Raw genomic sequence first — 20,204 nt, forward strand, 5'->3', positions numbered from 1 at the left:
TTAATTTGTGAGAAAAGCTGTGTTTAATTTGCAATCCATAAAACTTGCAGTACATGAAGCAGATTATAGACAGTCCAGTACAAGGACTTGTGTGTGTTGTGTCCAATTCAACCCCATTTACAGTATGTATTAATCTGACTTTATACGGTAACCTGAAACATACAGTTTTAATCTGGTACTTAAATTACATAATTACACGTCAGGTACAAAATGTAGACTTTTAAAAAAGTTAATAATAAAATATAATCTAGCCATATTTCCCAAATAATGTCTCAGAAATATCCTTCACTTACTATCATTTAATTTTGGTAAAGAGTGTTGTTAAACTGTGATGTTAAAATGGCACAACATGAGACGTGAACACAGTTACAGTGTAGGCAAACACTTTCATATTCCCTAATAATCCCCAGTGACAAATATACATCGCATAAAACAGAAATGGTGATTATGACTGATCAAAACAACATGACACAAACATCCTATGTGCGGTGGCTACTTTACTACAGTTTATGTGAATGTGACAAAGCATGAATACCACTCGGACTCATTACATCCCTGTGGCTGCAGAGAAAGAATAGTTGTGTGTGTGGGTGTGTGTGTGTGTGTGTACGCAGTGTGAACTTGTTCATTGCCAGATGAGATAACGGAGCTTTGCATTTGAAGCTGGTCGTATTAACGTTGGCTTTTTATCAGTGCAAATCCAAGTCTGACTTCAATGAAAGAGACAGAAATTCACATTCCCGCCCAGCAGAGGTAGAAACACAAAATCTTTCTTTTATTGCTCTGCAAGCTTCTATGTATTTCTTTTTAGTCTGAATAATCCCACCTGCTGTTTTATGATGAGCCAAAAACTCTTCATCCATCCACAGAACAAACCTGAACAAAGACCACAGGAAAATGTCATTTCAAAGGACAGGGGTTTTCAAATGTGAACTTAAAAGGTCTTATTGATAACATCTTTATGTAGGCGAATAATTAAAAAAAATAATACATCTAGAGTGCTTTTAGAAAGGCGTCGAATAAAAATATTGCTTTTCTTCAAAAAATGACTATGACTGCAAATGAATCATTTAAATAATTTTGGTGGGTCCAAAATGAATGTTTTGTTTATCTCTGTGGAAGATATCTGACGTTTGATTCCCACTTCTAACAAGGCTTGTGAACTAGGGCTGTCAAAATCATTTTAACGACACTAATTTCTTTAACGCAATCGATCTTTTTGAGGTTGTAGCGGGCTCAATTTTTAAAGCTAGAGTGAAGATACTGTATCATACGAAACTAGAAAAAAATCTAAGGAATACATTGGTACCAACCATGTCATACTAGCTTGTCGAGAAGGAGGTTACATAACGCTCCAAACTTGCGCTAAATTTTGGCGAGGAAAAACTGTCATTTTCAAAGGGATCCCTTGACCTCTTAATTTGCGATTTATCGTGGAACCATGGCGATGCTAACTTCCTGGTTAGCCTACAAAAATACGTCATCCCTGGAGCGCTCTACAGCTACATATGCAGGTTTTTCAACAAACTGGCAACCACTTGTTGTGAAGTGAATGCAGTGGAACGGGGGAGGAAAAGTGCGACACCTAGTGGCTGAATGTTATCAATAGCACCTTTAAAGTTCACATTTAGTATTTAGGAGATTCCCCAAACCTCTTGCACTGATTAATAATCTGTTGGTTGCAAGTTGTAGATTAATTGTTTTATCAATCAACATCTGAAAGACACAAAAAAATGCTTTTTGCCAGTTTTGGTGCAGTGTTATTGTTCCTTCATTAGCAATGTCACTTAGCATGTAGCAAAACATGGATTTTTTTTTTTTAAAGAAAGTGCATCTGTAATATAACATGAAAGTGATAAATGACAAAGCAAATGATGTATGTAGTTATAGCAGCCAATTTACAGTGCAGGTGTTAGTACGTTTTGCAGTGTTTAACAATTTGACATGTTTTAGCCCATGTAACGGATGATGCTTTTATGAAGGTATTATGGGCTAAAAACATGCAAATTCACCAAACCACCCTCTGCTTTTCAAATATGGATCATAAACTCTCCCCAAAAAAACTTTTATTACCAGTCGACTGCTTCGTAAAACAAAAAGAGGAAAAGTAAAATCCCATCACAGCAGTTATTTCTCCTCAGTAAATTCAACTCTGCATAGATTTAGTTTAAGACACACACAGGTAAGAACTTATAACAGTACTATGAAGGGGAGCGAGAGGATATACTTTGTTTCCAGCGATGCTTCCTGCTGGGAGCTTCTGTGGGTGCCGAGCGTAGAAATCAGTAGAGAGGTCCTAGTGTTCAACAGTCATTCTGGGCTGTCACAGAGGCACTTTAAAAGAAATACAAACGTCAGTCACATGGTAATCAGTCACTGAAGTTCTCATTAGGATTAACATTAATGTTAAAAATAAAACAGCCTGACTGTCTTCCACTTATTCTGTAAGACTGAACTCAAACACCCACACAGTCAGTTGCTGCATTACAGCAGCAGGGAAGCTTCCCAATCAAATCCTGTTTACATCATCATTATTTCTTTTCTTTTTTTTTAACCAGTGTTTAACACAAAGCTGATGTGCTAGACTTACTGACACCAGAAACAAAACTTCAACTCTGTGCTGTAATTTGTTCCTATTTGTGCTTGACAACAGCCAAACAGAAAAAGCCTCAACAGCTTTTATAATTCTGAGGTTTTTATATCATTCTGTAGCTTCACAGTGATGTTCCTTATGTATTCAAATTCAAACATTAAAATTTTGGTCAAACTATGTATGTTTGGCTGGACTGCAGAGGGCCAGCCCTACAAACGCCAAAGTCTGTCACCAAGTGACTGACTGAGTGATGAAGTTACACGATTGGTTGCCCGAGTGTTGGAGTTTCCTCATTGGCAGTTGCTCTTTCAAAATGAAAAGGCGGGAACAGTCCTTTATGCAAATGAGCTTATCCAGCGTGACATGTCCGGCTCATGAAACTTGGACCAAGCTGTCAAACTAGGCAATCTAGTTCTAAAATGAAACAAGATTCAGCAGCGGCATAGCCTACGGTGGATTGTTTAAACGGAATATAGACATGACCGATGACTATTTGTGTACCAATTCAGCCACAAATTTACAGACTGACCATACACGGTCCAGACATATACTCGGTTTTGACCGAGTCTTGTTTAGTGTAAAAATGCTATTTTCCCCCAAGTCCTTCTAAAAACTTTTCCCCACGTGACCTGACGTAGGTCTCTGAATGATGCTACATGTACAGTATACTGTATATACATCCTTTTAGTCAGTGTACAGTAACTTAGATGGCGATCGGCACGCTCCCTGATTGAAGAAGCCGACAGGAGGCACAGAAGCTAAGCAATGTACTGTTGTGTGGATGCTACAGTACGTTAGTTAGGATCCAAAAGTCACACAATAACACAAGCCTTTTATAAAGGTAAAATGACTGTTTTGTGAATGGAGTCTGGTCTGGTCTGGTCTTGAAGACCGTGATATATCAGCTTCAGTCCTCCGTCGGAAAGGGCTGTCTGATGGCGAGGTAAAACGGTGACAATGTTCTAAATACAACGTACATTTTAATTGATATTGATTTTTTTAGGTGGCTAAAATATGTTTTTCTGTTGCTCCTGACCACAGCCTCTTTACCTCACCGTCAGACAGGCCTTTCTGACGGGGAACTGAAGCTGTTATATTGCGGTCTTCAAGACCAGACCAGACTCCATTCACAAAACAGTCATTTTACCTCACCGAATGTGTATACATACAAACCCACTTCAAAAAACCCAAACTAACCATTTAAGTTTGCACAGCTAACGTTGACTAAGCTTATTGATTAGCTCACTGTGGTAACCTACATCACTGCTTTTTGTTAACGGCTGAGTGTGTGTTTCCATTTAAAAAAAACTGAACAGAACACGGATGGATCCGCCCTTTAAAAACAGGATTCAGGGTCAGGTGTGTGCCTACCCAGGGAGGTGGTACTGTATCGCGTCCGCTGCAAAGTGGCGTAGCTGGGCTTGTCTGACAGCAGGATGCGGTGTGCTGCAGGGGCCACTATTTCCCCGTTCCTCTGCAGGGAGGCACACCTGCGAAATGTCAAATCCAGCCTCGTCTGGATGTTACTGGAGCTGTGAGCGCGCTTAATGTCTACGGGGTCGTGGATCCCGGCCTTTCCGTTGACTAGCTGTACTTTGCCGTTACGGGTGTCGCAGCTCGGGATGACGTTGGCCTTCCTCTCTTCCGGTGCCGCCGTGGTCAGCGTTCCATTGGAGAGGGACAGCTTGGCTAAATTACTGCATGCCAGTTTCCCCAGCTGTCCGTTCATACGCCGGTCTTGCCCCTTGATTGGTGACCCAGGAATGTCTTTCTTCATGAAACCAGGTTTGAAAAAAGACAAGAGGCTGTCGTGGCTGCGACCCTCCTGCCCCCTCCTGTCCTCAGGTTGAATGGCCATCTGTAGCAAGTCTTTTTGTGTCCTGGAGGTCGTCCCTGTCTGGACCTTGGTCCTTCTCAGTGTTGAATCTCTGCTTGGAGGTGCACTGTGGCTGATAAGATCCACTAGAATGGCCCCTCTCTGGAGCTGGAGGTCCAGGGTCCTGCCGTGGTCCTGCCTTGCTCTCTTAGATGACCTCTGCCTCAGAGAACCATCATCCCTGGCTTTGACGTTGCTACCGTTACCGACTCCCTGGCTCATGCTTCTCTCCACACAAGCTCTGCTCTGTCCCCCTGGTATTTTGGGGGAGTAACAGGTGTCGGAGCCGGGTTGGTCTGTATAACTAAGACTGCTACTGCTGGGTGAGCTGCAGTCCTGTCCTACTTCAAAGGCTCTTCCATGGGCACTCCTTTGTGGTGGGGTGGCCACCAGTGTTATGATCGGGTCTTTGGTACATCGTGGGCGGCGCCCAGACTCCAGGTACTCCACCAGCTCCCCGGACTGGGTCTGGGCTGGGTTTCTAATGCGGTCCTTGGAGCCAAAAGACCAGCGCAGTGGCAGAACTTTGCTCAGAGTCTCTTTGGGCTTTGTTGGTGACCTCATGCTTACACTCCTGCCTTGGCTCGCACGCACAAACGGCTTGGCTTCAAACCCATCTAGAGGAAAAGACATGACATGTTACTACTACTACTACTACTATTTTTACTAAGGTATACTTGTATTAGGTTTAGAATCAACTTGTCACAGCTAGAGAAATATTGGTGATATTGTATGGAAATATATAAAGTACACAAGCATTAAAACAGTGACGGTGCCAGAGATCTTCTTTTACTGGTGCTATGGGGTTGCTCTAGTGGGATTTCCCACTAATGTGCTGGTCGCCACAGTTTAATTTCTACTTCAACAAATTTCACACAGTATAAATATTTATATTTATATATATTTTATCATAAAATATGACGACAGACATTCAAAGTTTCATCCGAAAACCTCAATAGAAGCTTTGAATGTAAACTAGAATTACTGCCTCACGGTTGTACGCCTCCGCCAACCAGTCAAGTTGCAATTTACATCCATTTCTGTCCAAAATGTCATCACTGAGTGAGGTCACAATCACCTTGACCTTTGACCACCAAAATCTAATCAGTTCATCCTTGAGTCCAAATGGACTGCGTACGTACGGACAAGACAAAAACATAATGCCCCACGGCTACAGCTGTCACCGGTGCGGAGGCTATTACAGCCTTAATAAATATGCAATGCAGCTTGTTTCTTGTTTTGGAGCGAGCGGTGAGCGATTTGAGAGGAGTGGAGCGGCCTGGAGCAGTTTTGAGCAGAGGGAACAAACACCTCCATGAGCGAGGAGAGGAAATTATCATCGCTCCAATGTTCTCCAGACACTGTGGAATTTTGATTTGTTCTGTGACTTTTTCTCTCCCCTGACCCGCCGTAAATCCCCCATCGCATTTGACTCTCAAAAACACACTCGATAGTATTCTAAGGCATTCAAAATGAAAAATTATATATAAACCAATAAACCACAGAAATTTCTGGGGATTGCTATGTTTATCCTCGGGGTAGCTACAGCACCCGAAGCACTTGCCTGGCGCCGCCAAAATGAGTTAAATGTTGAGGATGAAATATTTCGCAACTTAAGAACATTTAAAATCACTTTGATGCAAAAAAGACACCTAGATTACATTCATTTAACACACATTCAGAATTAAATGTAGTAGGCAGGCAGGCAGTTCAGGAGCAGTGTTTCTGAGGGGGAGAGCAACTTCCTTTGGTGTGGACTTTGGAACTTTGTAGACATTTTACATGCACAAAAAACTATATAACTCACTAAAGGAAAGGGAAAAAACACAAACGCATAATAGATCCTCTTTAAGATGTTCATGAAATCAAACTCCGTTTTTGATTCTATTCTATATGTAGAGCATTTTTTCAGCAATAGCCTTTCAATGCATTTGCAAATCAATCAAATTTATTCATAAAGCAAACTGAGTAACAACCCACATTGACCAAAGTGCTGTACAGACCAGAGCAGGTAGCTAAAATAACAAATAAAAGAAACGCCGACGTAAACATCAATGTACACAGCTCATAGGCACAACTAAACAACACATCGGCACAAGTCAAAAATCAGCCACATCAGGAGGATTCAAACACTAGTGAGTAAAAGTATGTTTTGAGCGTGGACAGTCAGGAGCCCCAAGTCAGCGGACCTGAGGGACCTGGAAGTAGAATAAGGGGTTAGGAGGGGCCACTATTTTTATAGACAAACAGGAGAACCTTAAAATCAATTCTGAACCGCACTGGCAGCCAGTGGAGAGAGGTTCAGAAAAGAGGTAATATGGACCTCTTCCGGGTACCTGACAGGTGCCTGACTGCGGCGTTTTGGACCAGTTGCAGGCGGGAGAGAGACGGCTGACTAATCCCAGTATACAGGGAGTTAAAGTAGACCAAGCGGAAGGATATAAAGGCGTGGGTAACTTTCTCATGCCCTTTGATTGAATGAGAGAAACTGCTTGGCAAAGCTGGAAAAAAAGGCTTTACTACTGACCTGCTTGTCAAACTTAGAGTTGGAGTCAAATATCACACCAAGGTTTACATTCTGTAACTATCGCTCTATATAGTTGTTTTCAGTGTTAGTGGTGGAGTCTGCCATTCCTGCCCTGGATTCAAATTGTTTTCATACACAGGACAGAAGAGAGATAGATGAAGAGCTTCAGGTGACAGGCTGTACACTCAGCAATGTAACCAACTTTCACTGTGCCCTGCTGCTGTGTGCAGCATGAAAGAAGATCTTTTTGACTGACTTCTTTACTAAAACATGAGTTTGTTTGGCTGCACTGCACACAGATACACCAGCCGCTCTTCTGTTGAACTTCTGAAAAAGTAGCTGTGCAACGAGTATTTGCTATAGTATTAAATCACAATTTCTGTTACCACCATTAACTAATTGATTGAAATCATTATACCTTTAGAATACTTGTTTTGCTTATTCAAAAAAAGTGTTTTCTATATGCAGCAGTGTCAAGACTTAAAGAATTAACACATACTATACACGCTATTCCAGGTCATACTTGTCAACCCTCCGGATTTTCCCGGGGGACTTCAGTTTTTCATTGCCCTCTTCCGGTTTTCTCCCGGGGTCACAATTCTCCCGTATTCTCCAGATGTTTTACAAATTTTCACACTTTTTATTTCATTATCTTAGCCTGTTTCTGGAACTGAACAGTGTGTATAATCCCTACTGTCAATTCACCACGATTTTATCTAACGAAATATTCTGCTTAATCCATCTTTGTTGGCGTTTAGCCTTTCAAAAACAACATATTCACTGTGCTCAGAAAACAGTTTGCGCTCCCACTCACAACACACAAAGAAAGGACGCACCTGTAGCAACAGGGTGACGGGGTTTAGGGTGATGTCGTCATAAAATATGACGACAGACATTCGAAGTTTCATCCGAGAACCTCAATAGAAGCTTTGAATGTAAACTAGAATTACCGCCTCATGGTTGTACGCCTCCGCCAACCAAACAGTTGCAATTTACATCCATGTCTGTCCAAAATGTCATCACTTCATAATTTTATCCTGTTAGACTATTGTGTGAAACTGCGATAATATAGCATATGAATTCTTGAGTTATGGCCAAAAATATGTTTTGTGAGGTCACAGTGGCCTTGACCTTTGACCACCAAAATCTAATCAGTTCATCCTTGAGTCCAATTGGACTACATACGCACGGACAACAACAAAACATAAAGCCTCCGGCCACAGCGGTCACCGGTGCGGAAGCTGTTACAGCCCTAATAAATATACATTGCGACTTGCAGCTTTGAACAGAGGGAACAAACAGCTCCATGAACGAGGAGAGGACATTTAATAATCCCTACTGTTCCCACACGGACGATGATGGTGCAGAAAGCGGAAGAGAGCAGTCTATGCTCGCGCCACAGCGCAGTTTGAGCTCATGTTTAAGCTGCGCAAAGTTGGGCTTTGCTCGATGCAGCGAAAAGCTGCTGGGCGTGGCGCAAGCCATTGGAAATAATGTTTCAGAGCGCAGTTGTGCCGATGTCGCGTTGTGTCTGAAAGGACCTTCAGTGAGTGAGAGAAGGAGAGAGAAATGGAGAGTACTAAGAAAAAGAATTACTCAAGCAGGAGCAAAGATAAATAAAAACAGATGAATCTTAGTTTATGCCAGAGATTCACACCAGAGGGGCGAATTATTCAGTTTTCTTTCCTGGGAGTTAAAGGTAAAACCAAGTGTTTAACATAAAAATGCTGTTGCAGTGTACTTATTATTTTGATCTTTTCACTCTTTTAAAGTCACCAAAATGCAGGAAACAAAGTCTCTGAAACTTCTCAATGGTCTCAATGTTAGCAAGTATGCTCCAGGTACCTACTTGTTTCTACTTTTTTGTTGGGTTCGTCTCCAAACACTGGCAGCTCAGGAGACTCTGGGGCCTGTATGGGTCCCGGAGGTCCAGGGATGGGTCCTCCTGACACCACGCTGCCCCTCTTACTGTCCCCCGCCAGCCGGACCAGCCAGTGATCAGACGTGGAAGAGCTGGTGGAACCTGTGAAAAGGAGAAAAGGAGATGTGTTTTTTTGCATATCAATTTATCCAAAAACAAGCCATGTGCAGAGTGACAGAAGGCGTCCCACATTTACACCTACTGCCTTCACCTTTGTGAAGGCAGTAGGTGAGATCCAAACTGCAAAATGAAATCTTCGTGATCACAGGATATCATTATTTCCACCCATCTGTGAAAACCCTCATTAGATTGAAACCATGAAAATAAATGCTTCTATGACTCCTGGAAATGGAGACCTTTACTGGCAGCAGGTCGGCTTTTCTCTGCAACTTTACCACCTTCATTTATTGGCTAAAAACTGTAACTTAGATAACACTGTAAATGCATACCGATGCTGCTGAAAAGCAATAACAAACAATTTGTCAGACTGTAATTACAGAAGGGGAACTGATTTTTGCAGGCCGAGCTGTAAATAATGATGGTGTGAGGTGTAATGATACGCCCACATCCCCTCCATTATTTCTATATTTTGTCAAAATGATGTGAGGCAGAATCCACTTGTTTGATGTCAACATAACTAGCCGCTACAGAGGATTTGAAAGGACTAACCGGTGACTGAGGAGCTGGCAGACCAAGGTGGGATAGTGTTTCTTCTCTGATAGAAGAGGATGTAGGCTCCACGTGTGCACACCTCCGCCTCTGGCACCGGCTCAGCACTGCTGTCATCATAGCTGTACCACTGGCCGTCCACTGAGTTCCTGCAGAAGGCTGAAATCACAAAAAACTTAATTAACAAAAAACAAAACAGGTAATACTTTGTCAATGGTTAATAATTGGTTTCTGGTCCATCTATCTATGTAATGTTTATAGATGTTTTACAAACAATTTCTTAAAGGTTTACAAATCATTTGGTAATCATTAAAAATACTAGTAATACTTTACTAATGAAATCAGAATGTAATTGTTATTGTCTCCTATCAGCTTTGATACAATATATAATTTATAAATTAATTATTTCATGTTAACAAACTTATGGTAAAATAACAGAAATTATAGCATTACTAATAATTAGTAAACATTATTAATTATCATTTCATTGTTTGTTAACAGTAAAATAACTATTAACTAAGTTAAATTAAGTATCAATTTACCATTTATGTATGATAGTTATTATAAAATGTTACCAAAATCTGATAACTGTATATTGATATCAATAAACATAAACAAACAATCTTGGTACAGATCCCTCTCCTTTGGGGTCCCCCAGGGGTCTATCTAGGGTCCCCTTTTATTCACCATCTACTGTACATGCTACCCCTGGGGCACTTCATGTAGACATAAAATCCACCTCCATTGTTATGCAGATGATACTCAACTGTGTCCTGATAAAGCCTGGTACCACTGATGTGTCCTGTATTATATCTTGTCTAGACCTGGATGTCTAAAAATTTCCTGCAGCCGAATGACTTAAATAAATGGCTCCAAATTAGACATTATTATAATTACCCTGTCTGGTCTCAGCAGCATTGCCATTAATAACACTCTCGTCTGGTCTGAGTGCCTTATTTAATTAAGTTAAAAATTGGACCCTGTGATCTCTGTGTAATTTTCCACCCTGAGCTGTGTTTTGATGCTCAGGTGGTGCAGTGCTACTGCGTCCATCTGAGACATTTAACCAAGGTCAGGTCATCCAAACCTATTGCCCTCACAAAATGCAGTCTTTGCTGTCCAGGCCCGTCAGCTGTAATACTGCTGCTGTGTGTGGGCGGCTGTGGCTTAGAAGTAGACCCCACTCTGGAGCCCTGTGTAAAGCCTGTTGTAACTTTGTTTTTGAAAGGTGCCACATAAATAAAGTTATTATTATTATTACTACAGGTATTTTCTGAGAAGGTGTTATAGTTATTCAGACCTGTGTAATGGCCGCCGTGCATTCCTCCATGGTGGTTGCACACAGCATACAGATCGTACAGGAAGTCGGGAGGAGTCAGGTCAGGTCGTCTGGGCTGTTTCCAGCCCGGCTGGAGAGGGGGCTGATGGGTGCCGTGGTTACGGCTCACCATGTGAGGCGTCATGTCCAGGCCCGCCAGGGGGAAATGCACGAACGTGGTGAGCTTGTTCCTCCGCTCTCCCACCTGCCTGAAGCGCTTCAGGTGGAGAATGAGTATGTCCGGGAGCGTCCACAGGCTCATCTTCACCATGCCCTGCTGCAGCTGCTTACAGTGGGGGCACTTCCAGGCATCATCTGGGGCAAGCTGGAGGGGGATAAGGGGAAAAGAAGACAAAATGGACACAAAAATGCAGTCAGTAGAAGTCTCTCTGCCTGCTTATCGACTGACAAAGCCTCAAAAAACACTCTTCTACTCCATCTCTTCCAGATAATTCAAAACCCTGAACCCCCAATTTTATGTCTTATACCAAGTAATCATACTCTTGTAAATGATGTATGCTGGAACCTTGAGAATTCATATTGATCAGCTTCTCTTGGAACAGGAAGTACATTTTGAAGGTGTTGCCATGGCTACTGCTTTTACTCACTTTTCCTCGCCTCCCTCTGATTACCAACTCTACACTACTAAATGTTCAACAAGGTCATTCATTTACAGTTGGTGACATGTGTTTCTCTAAACCTCGACCTCATAGAGGAATTCTTTTCCTCATAGAGGTAGAAAGTTAATTTACCACCAGCCACATGATCAGATGTCCCTCTTGGACACAATGAATGCTGGATGCCTAGATCAGAAATGAGAAAAGATTCTTACCGAGGTGTATTGCAAGAGAAACAACATAAGGTGTGATGTGGATGGAAGCTTGTATGCTGAAATGAGGGTTGACTAGCACTGGTGTATTTCTATATCTGTAGCTGTCCTGTAAGGACTGTACATATATGCATAGTGAATAAGTATAGTTTTGTATTGTATTACTGGAAGTTTCATTTTGTGCACTTGGAATTAGCATGTTGCAGCATTTCTGATTAATTATCTGTGACAAACTGAGAGGCAACACAATCCATGCAACAAAGAAGTCCCACTCTTTTTGTTGTAATGGAGTTTTGGTTTATTATAAATGACTGAATGATGAATGAAAAAAGATACTTCAAAATAGAGATGTTCCGATACCTGAACTTGCGATATTGGCCAATACCGAGTACCAATCCGATACCAGCGTGATAAATATATATATATATATAGTTATTACTATTATTTAACAGCTGTTTACTACTGACCATGTATGGATGTAATATGATTACTATCTTTGTTGTATGGCCTGGCTCAGGTTAAACCATTTCTAAAACATGAACAAATACATACAGTTTTACTTGGATTTTCCACTGTGAACTCTCCACTAGCACTGCACTGTTGACTTCCAGTTAAACATGTTGATTTTTTCTGGGTTAATAAATTATGGAATCGGATTGCGCATAGACTTGTTTACTTGCCGATACCCAATCCCAAATTTTAAGCAGTGTCGGACGCATTTCCGATACTGGTATCGGTATCAGAACAACTCTACTTCAAAAGTAATCTCAATAAACAGATTATATGCTGCGTTCTTATGCAGAATCTGTAAGCAACAGGACAAGATTTTGCTTTCGTAAACATTGTTTTAAATTAAAACAGGGGAAAATTCCTTTAAAATATGATTCATACATTTCCAAACCTTCCAAAGGTATTGTATTTGCAAACCTACTGACTGCTTCAAGCCAGCGCTAACCCCTTCCCCAAACAGCGACTTTTCAATCATAGTAGAGCTTCACAAAAGGTCTGTCAAGCTTTGGATTTCTCCACAAGTTGAAGCAGAGTGCCTGGGGCTCTTTTAAGATGATACTTTGAAGAATGTGGATGGTGGTTTCTTTTTTTTACCTTAAAACCAGTAATGCAATAGAAAAAGTGTAAAGAATGGATTAAACAGTGTGCTCGTCTGCTCTAATGTCTCATTCATATGCAGAATCTGTAGGCAATGGGACAAGATTTTGGTATTGGAAGTGTTCCGTTTTCCGTTTGTATTCCATGTAGTATTGACCAATCACTTTCGAGCAGGCTTTGTTTGAATGCAGGTAAACAGTCCAGGAACGCATTGACCAAAATGCACTCAGGGAACCCACCGGTTATCGCCTGATGATGATTTAGCGTCTTATTGGAGTTAATCCTGACATGTATGAAGTGTTTTGGTGGTTGCATTAGTGTTCGAGCGGTGTGAACAGTTTTGAAAAAGTGAACTCAGTGTAGAGAAATGTGTGCTAACAATTGTAAAAGACTGGACATTTTCTCTGAAACTCTGCAACATTGCTTGATGACCTTACTGAACTGCTGTCTATAATTGTATTTTGTAAATGCACAATAATGGGCACATTCTGAACTTAATCATCTCCAAGGTCTGAACATTTCCACGGTTGTGGTGACCGCTATTGATTTTTCTGTTCATTCCTGTGTTTCCTTTGAGAGCTCTATCTCCGTGAACACAAATGTTCAAACAGAGGTAATCACAAAACGTTGATTACTGTAAAAACATGTATTCAGGTTTTCTCTTCCGCACTCGCCCTCTCTTGGGTCGCAGTCAGTGAGCTTGGTGAAGGCTGTTTCTGGTAAGAAAAGATCTCCATGGAGAAATGCCACGCTGGTAAGAATAAAAAAAAAAAGTTGAAAAGCTGAACGCAGCATTTATAATTTGGAACTGAGAAATGCAAGGTGGTCCTTCATCTAGCAGACCTGTTTTTGTCTTTTTTAGGGGGTACACAGGATCTTTAGAGGGAGATAGCAGGTCAACAGTAGATGTAACATAGAAGTGTTAACGGAAGTGAAAACAATAAGCGAAAACCTGAAAAGATTAATTTGAGATGCAGCTCAGCACTGTGTGTCAAGTTGTTCTCGTCATGAATCAGAAATAAACACATATTAATTACTTAATTGAATTCAATTGTAAAAGTGTATAAGGGTTTAGAAGATAATGATAGAAGTATATGATGGCCGTTTCCCTACTCTATTATGTTGTTGTTGCAGCAATATTTGGGTTGATATCACTTGATTTGGTGCTAAATTTAACCATTTTTTACCACTCGAGAATTGATAAAAATGACCAGTAATACATTTACATTTTATACAGAAAGGTCAAGTTTAAAAAAATGGTCTCACCGCAATGAAATGGCTACTATGGGGACTAACATTAGCAGTTAAGCCCAACTTTGGAACATTATTTAGCATTCTTCCCGACAAGCTAGTATGACATGATTGGTACCAATGGATTCCTTAGTTAATTTAGTTTTATGATATCTATACCTTCACTCTAGCTCTAAAACTGAACCTGCTACAGCCTCTGAAAGACCGTAAAGTCAGCCGTCTCAGGGGTTTGACATCTACATGCTTCCACTGGCTCAGATTATGGAAAACAAAATTAGTTACCGTAATTATGCAGATGACACACAAATTTACATAACCATATCACCAGGGGATTATGGTCGAATAAGCACTGAGAAAATTGAACATATCAATGATTGGATGTGACAGAATTTTTTTCAATTAAACAAAGATAAAAATTGATTTAGTTGTTTTTGGAGCCAAAGAGGAAAAAAATCAGCGCTCAGCTTCAATTGGCAATTTTAAAAACCACAAACCAAGCCAGAAATCTTGCTGCAGTCATGGACTGAGAACACACAGCAACACACAGAGTATTTAGGCAGCCGTCTCATTGATGTGCCACAATGTGACAAATTCCCGTCAGATGTCCCACTTACAGGTTGTGAGGGAAATGCTAATACTGTGATTGCAAGATATATGATTGACATCACTGATGATTTGCAAAGTCTGGGAACTTAAGTGTCAGTTCGTCATCCATATATATGGGCAACTAAAAGCTACACGAGCAGTTAAGGTTTGTTCATTTAGACTGAAATGTTGATTAGTTGGTCCGTTTAGAGGAGCACTAGTTAACCTGGACAGAGCACAGACTGTCAGCAGTGCCATGCTTAACACTGCAGCTCCACTCGGTGGTGACACGAGGTAACAACAGCAGCATCACACAGCCAATCACACGCAGTCAGCACAACAGCAGTCAATGAGGACTGAACTGTGGATAACTTTTGATTGCTTTGACACAAAATGACTGTAAATTGGACTGCAATTTCCTAAATTCTGATATATATTCATGTAAAAATAGAAAGAAAGAAATACATAAACCACTAATTGGGTCATAAATAAAATACTGTATACTTCAAGCCAACAGTGATACATATTGTAATGCTGCTGCATGCTTCTTTCAGGTCTTCTACTGTTGGGCTGAGCTGCATGTTGGTAAAGAAGAGAAGCGTCGGAACAGTTTTGAAAAACTGAACCAACTGTAAAGGACATTGTATTATGCTCTTGGTTCTTTTAATGTACACATTAATGATTCCATACTGTATTAACCCGAATGAAAGGCTGAATTAGCTGCATAGTCCCTCATTCAGTTTGCTTTGTTTCAGAGGTATTTACTATTAGAAATGTATGGTGGTTCGACCCAGACTGGGCTGATGAATAATTTGTTTTGTATAATGATTTTAGAGACAAGGATATTAACAATTTACAACGAGACTGGAAATGATATATTAGTCCAGTTCACATTCTGAATGTCTGCAAAACATACAAACAGAAACTGTAACCAAAAAAGTATAGAAGTAACAAAGCTGACTGTCTTGTCTGACATTGACAGCAGCACTGAAACAAATGGACGGTTTGACATGACAACTGTTCGTGTTGAACACTCACACACATGATGGCAATATCCTACCCAAAACTAACTCTGTCCTTTACTGCACACTACGCAGCCTGAGGAGTACACACTCAACATGTTCCTGCTGGACTTTTACTGACTTCATCAGTCAAATGTTGTTATCTTATCTATTGTCCATGTGCATCTGGGCCACACATAGTGGAACTTGTCCACACAGATAACTATTTTCTCCACAAACATGTTACAAACATGTTTTTTTTTCCCTTACGTATTTCTCACCAAACCCACTGAGTGTATCCTTTTGATCTAACAAACATGCTAAAAGCCTTCCATGCCTTGTTAAACTACTGTACAGATTTTTTGGGGGCATTTTCGCCTTGATTTGACAGTATAGACTGGAAATGGAGGAGAACAATCGGCAGAAATGTGTGCTAGTAGACTAAAATGCCACATGGTACCTTTCATAGAGAAAAAATACAAACTGCCTTAAATAACTCTTCATTACAATTTTATGATTTGTTCATTATGTATCTATACATTCATATTTCACTTGCGTTATTTGAGTTTGATGGAAAGTGTCAAACATGCCATATCAACTATGTCTATTAGTAGTATTTTTTAGTGAAAACTAAAATATGTAAAAAAAAAAAATCTATTGGTAACATATCAAAGCTTCAATAAACTAACAATCTTTTATGTTGTTGGATGTTTTTTTTTCTTAGCTTGACATCCATTGTGTTTATTGTACGCATAAATGTACAACTATTTCACACTTTTCCTGTTCAAACATCTGTTTTGGAGAGTATGGCTTAAAGTCACCAATATAAAATGTCTTGGAATGGCAAAAAATGTTGTCACTTTGATAATTGTGCAAAATAAAATGAGAAACAGCGTGTTTCTGGGGTCGTTTTGTAGTGTTTGTCACATCAGCAACAGTATTAACATGACTTTAAGTAGGCTTGATTAGTTGGAGATTCAGGAGGCTCATTGTCAGGAGAACACATGGCTCTTAACGGAGCCACTGCTTGTTGCACGTATCAAACGATAAGTCAACAGACTGTCTGCCTACCTGTTCCTCTTTGGTGTAGAGCTGGAAGCACTCGTCCAAGGTGCAGCTGTACTGTTGGACGTGCTGCTGCAGCTGATTCCTCACGCTGTCTGCATCCTTCACCACCTCCTCCTGGATGTTACCAAACAGGCTGCGGCCCAGGACACAAACAGGTGCTTATAGAAAACGTGCAGACAACAGTTTGAGAGTGAATAGGTGGAGGCCTGCAATAGAAAGTGTACTGACCAGTCTTTGATTCTGTGCTCCCACTCGATGATGAGCTTCACATGCGGGGGTCCTCCTGAGCAGCAGAGCTTCAGAGCTCTAAAAGACACAAAGGTGAAAGGTCATCCAGTGCAGAGGAAGGAGCATCCATTAACTGCTCTGACATTACCTGTTTGCTTTCTGAAATCTGCACAAATTTGTTACATTTACAGTAAATTTTCTGCACCAACAACCTTATTAGAATCATTTGAGTGCACTTGCATTGAGGCTTTTTAACCACTAGGTGTCAGCATTACCACAGTACTTAATGAAGCAGGAGAGACTGTGAATGAATGATGTGTGTGAGGGAAAGTTACTGTGTGGGTTTGTATTGGGGATTTAGTTGTGGATGTTTTAAGTAAACAAAGGTATTATAAGCTACAGTACAATATAAAGGTTTACTATATCCTTTGTTTTTGTCATAGCACTCATAACAAAACACAGTTCCCACAGTTCATAGCTGACAGTACTGTATACTGACAAAATACCAGCGTTGTCCTGGATTCTCTATCGTATCACTGGCTTCATCAGAGCACACTGAGAAGTGGTAGAAAGCTGAGGAGAAAGGTATTAAATGGATCTTGAGATTATTTTTTGTCAAACTACTATTTCAAGGTCAAGAAGAAACTTTCATGTTTATCAAGAGTAAACTTTTTTTTTGGTGCTATTGGGCATTGCAACAAAACAAGGGAATGCGCAAGAAGCAAAGCTCCTTAAATCTTGCACGGAGCTCCTCAAACATACTTTCAAAGAAAACTGTTGGTGATATGGGTTGGTTCACTGAACTATGATGTAATTTGACACCATTCACTTGACTATTTGAGAACAAGACACAGTCTACAGCCATGATAGCAGCTCTGTTAGCTGTAATTAGTCACAGCAGTGGTCTGAGCTAAATGCTAAAATCAGCATGCTAACATACTCACGACTAAGTGATTTCTTCCCCTTTTGTTTATGTAAAGTGTATATGTGTGGGGTCTGGTATATTTGGAAAATGAAAATAAAATTTGGAAAAAAATAGGGTTGTCAATCGATTAAAATATTTAATCACGATTGATCTAATGATTGTCCATAGTTAATTGTGATTAATCGCGAATTAATTGCACATTTTTTATCTGTTCAAAATGAACCATAAAGGGAGATTTGTATAATTATTTAGTACTTTATCAACATGGGAGTGGGCAAATATGCTGCTTTATGTAAATGTATGTATATATTTATCATTGGAAATCAATTAACAACACAAAACAATGACAAATATTGTCCAGAAACCCTCACAGGTACTGCATTTAGCATAAAAAATATGCTCAAATCATAACATGGCAAACTCAAGCCCAACAGGCAACAACAGCTGTCAGTGTGCTGACTAAACTATGACTTGCCCCAAACTGCATGTGATTATCATAAAGTGGGCATGTCTGTAAAGGGGAGACTCGTGGGTACCCATAGAACCCATTTACATTCACATATCTTGAGGTCAGAGGTCAAGGGACCCCTTTGAAAATTGAGTCTACGTTTGGAGCGTTATTTAACCTCCTTGGCGACAAGACAGTATGAAATGGTTGGTATCAATGGATTCATCAGGTTTTCTAGTTTCATATGATGCCATCTCTCTACTATGTCCACTTCTTATATACAGTCTATGGTATTTGGTCATAAACCAAAGTATTGGACAAAATGACATTTTGGGGATCAAAGTTATTACAGTTCATCCCGAGGGGAGAATGAACGTCTGTACTAAATGTCATCACAATCCATCCAACAGTTTTTCTGAGAGATTTCCCTAAAAATCCCAAATGTCATCCTGATGGTAGCACTAGAGGGAAAGTCAGGGGATCACCAGAGTCATTGGGAATCATGGCAATCTATCCAAAAAATTGCTGAGTTAAAAGTGGTGGACCGGCCAACAGACATTGCCATCCATAGAGCCATGCTGTTAGCATGGTTAAAAATAAGCAAACCTAGTACATACTAGAGATTACGTCAATATGTCCTTTGGTATAAGAGACAGTAATTACACATAGACACAGACAGCTGATAAGAGTGAGCAAAGTAGATTAAAACACTTGTGCTAGTAACATTCTTGTACTGCTTGTGTTTGGTTGACTTGAGGAAAGAGCACATTTCTGAATCATTAAGAGTTCAAACACTATCATTACATTAGTTTCTAGGATACAGCGTGCTGCACATTTGCGTTTCAAAAGATTTTCAAAAGCATTTGCCCCCATCAGCACCATTCAAGAGTGAATGAGCTGTTCTTAGCAGCTACACAAATGGAAATCCTTTCAGGATCTTGCCAAATGCCCTTTTGAAACAGCAATTAATTTCTGCAAGTGAAAGCCATCAGACTTGAGTGAAGGTTGATGAAAAGGGTTAAAATGTCTGCACTTTTCAGTCAATGCTGTAAAATCTGCTGTAATGATACACATAAAAAAAAAGAAGATACAAAATTTAACAGCGGCTTCAGAACATCTGTGTAGACGGTGCCAATCATCCAAACATGCTGGACATAACAACTTTAACAGTCATATTAGCGTGAAACATGTGTTTTTATGTCAACATATCTTCAGTAACTAGCTGCCTGCCTGTCTGCAGTCGTAGCCTTTCTCCAAAAACACTTTATTAGATTAGAGCAGATTTAAATTCCATTAAAATTGATTACATTAGATCAAGTCTGAATGAGCCTGTGGGAACATTGGGTCATTTCAGTCAGTGTTGAAAGTTTGGACCATAACTGCAGTAATTCAACAACAAAAGAACACATTTAGAATAATCTAATAATCCTCTAGTACACTGGTTCCCTACCCGAGGGTCCAGACCCCCACTAGGGGTCGCCAAAGATTCACAGGTGGTTGAGAAGCCTTCTTGATTTTAAGGGGTGTAAGACAACTTATTTTTAATATATACAGTTGGCCTACAGTATATCTCAGAATTTCATTCATTTCTGTGAAGAACATTAAATGAAATTGTTATTTTTAAAGTTTGGATTATTATTGAAGATATAAACAGGATAAGGGCACGGTGAAGACCTGAACACAAACTGTATTCACAGAGCCTTCCCTCTCTGTAAACAGCCTCGTCCTGCATTAGAAAAGTACGCAGTTAAAACACCCAAAGTGCTAACAGAACAATGGCCAAGTGTCAGGTAGAAGAAAACACTGAATTTGTCAAAAAAAAGTGTCAAAGTAAGTATGCATGATTGTTAAAAATTAA

General features: G+C 40.2%; 1 protein-coding gene across 1 annotated transcript in view; it reads right to left on the reverse strand.

The window, feature by feature from the left end:
- Positions 1-20,204, reverse strand: part of usp43b (ubiquitin specific peptidase 43b) — a 98,628-nt gene continuing 78,424 nt past the window's right edge. Inside the window, exons 10-16 of the mRNA XM_074655560.1 lie at positions 16,974-17,051; positions 16,749-16,878; positions 10,887-11,229; positions 9,587-9,745; positions 8,846-9,019; positions 3,965-5,086; positions 1-2,334 (exon numbers count right to left, since the gene is read on the reverse strand). Of these exons, the coding sequence (XP_074511661.1) occupies positions 2,324-2,334; positions 3,965-5,086; positions 8,846-9,019; positions 9,587-9,745; positions 10,887-11,229; positions 16,749-16,878; positions 16,974-17,051 (2,017 nt within the window). The 3' untranslated portion in view covers positions 1-2,323. The remainder of the gene's footprint in view (positions 2,335-3,964; positions 5,087-8,845; positions 9,020-9,586; positions 9,746-10,886; positions 11,230-16,748; positions 16,879-16,973; positions 17,052-20,204) is intronic.

This window comes from Sebastes fasciatus, chromosome 13 (assembly GCF_043250625.1).
Source record: "Sebastes fasciatus isolate fSebFas1 chromosome 13, fSebFas1.pri, whole genome shotgun sequence".
NCBI lineage: Eukaryota > Metazoa > Chordata > Actinopteri > Perciformes > Sebastidae > Sebastes > Sebastes fasciatus.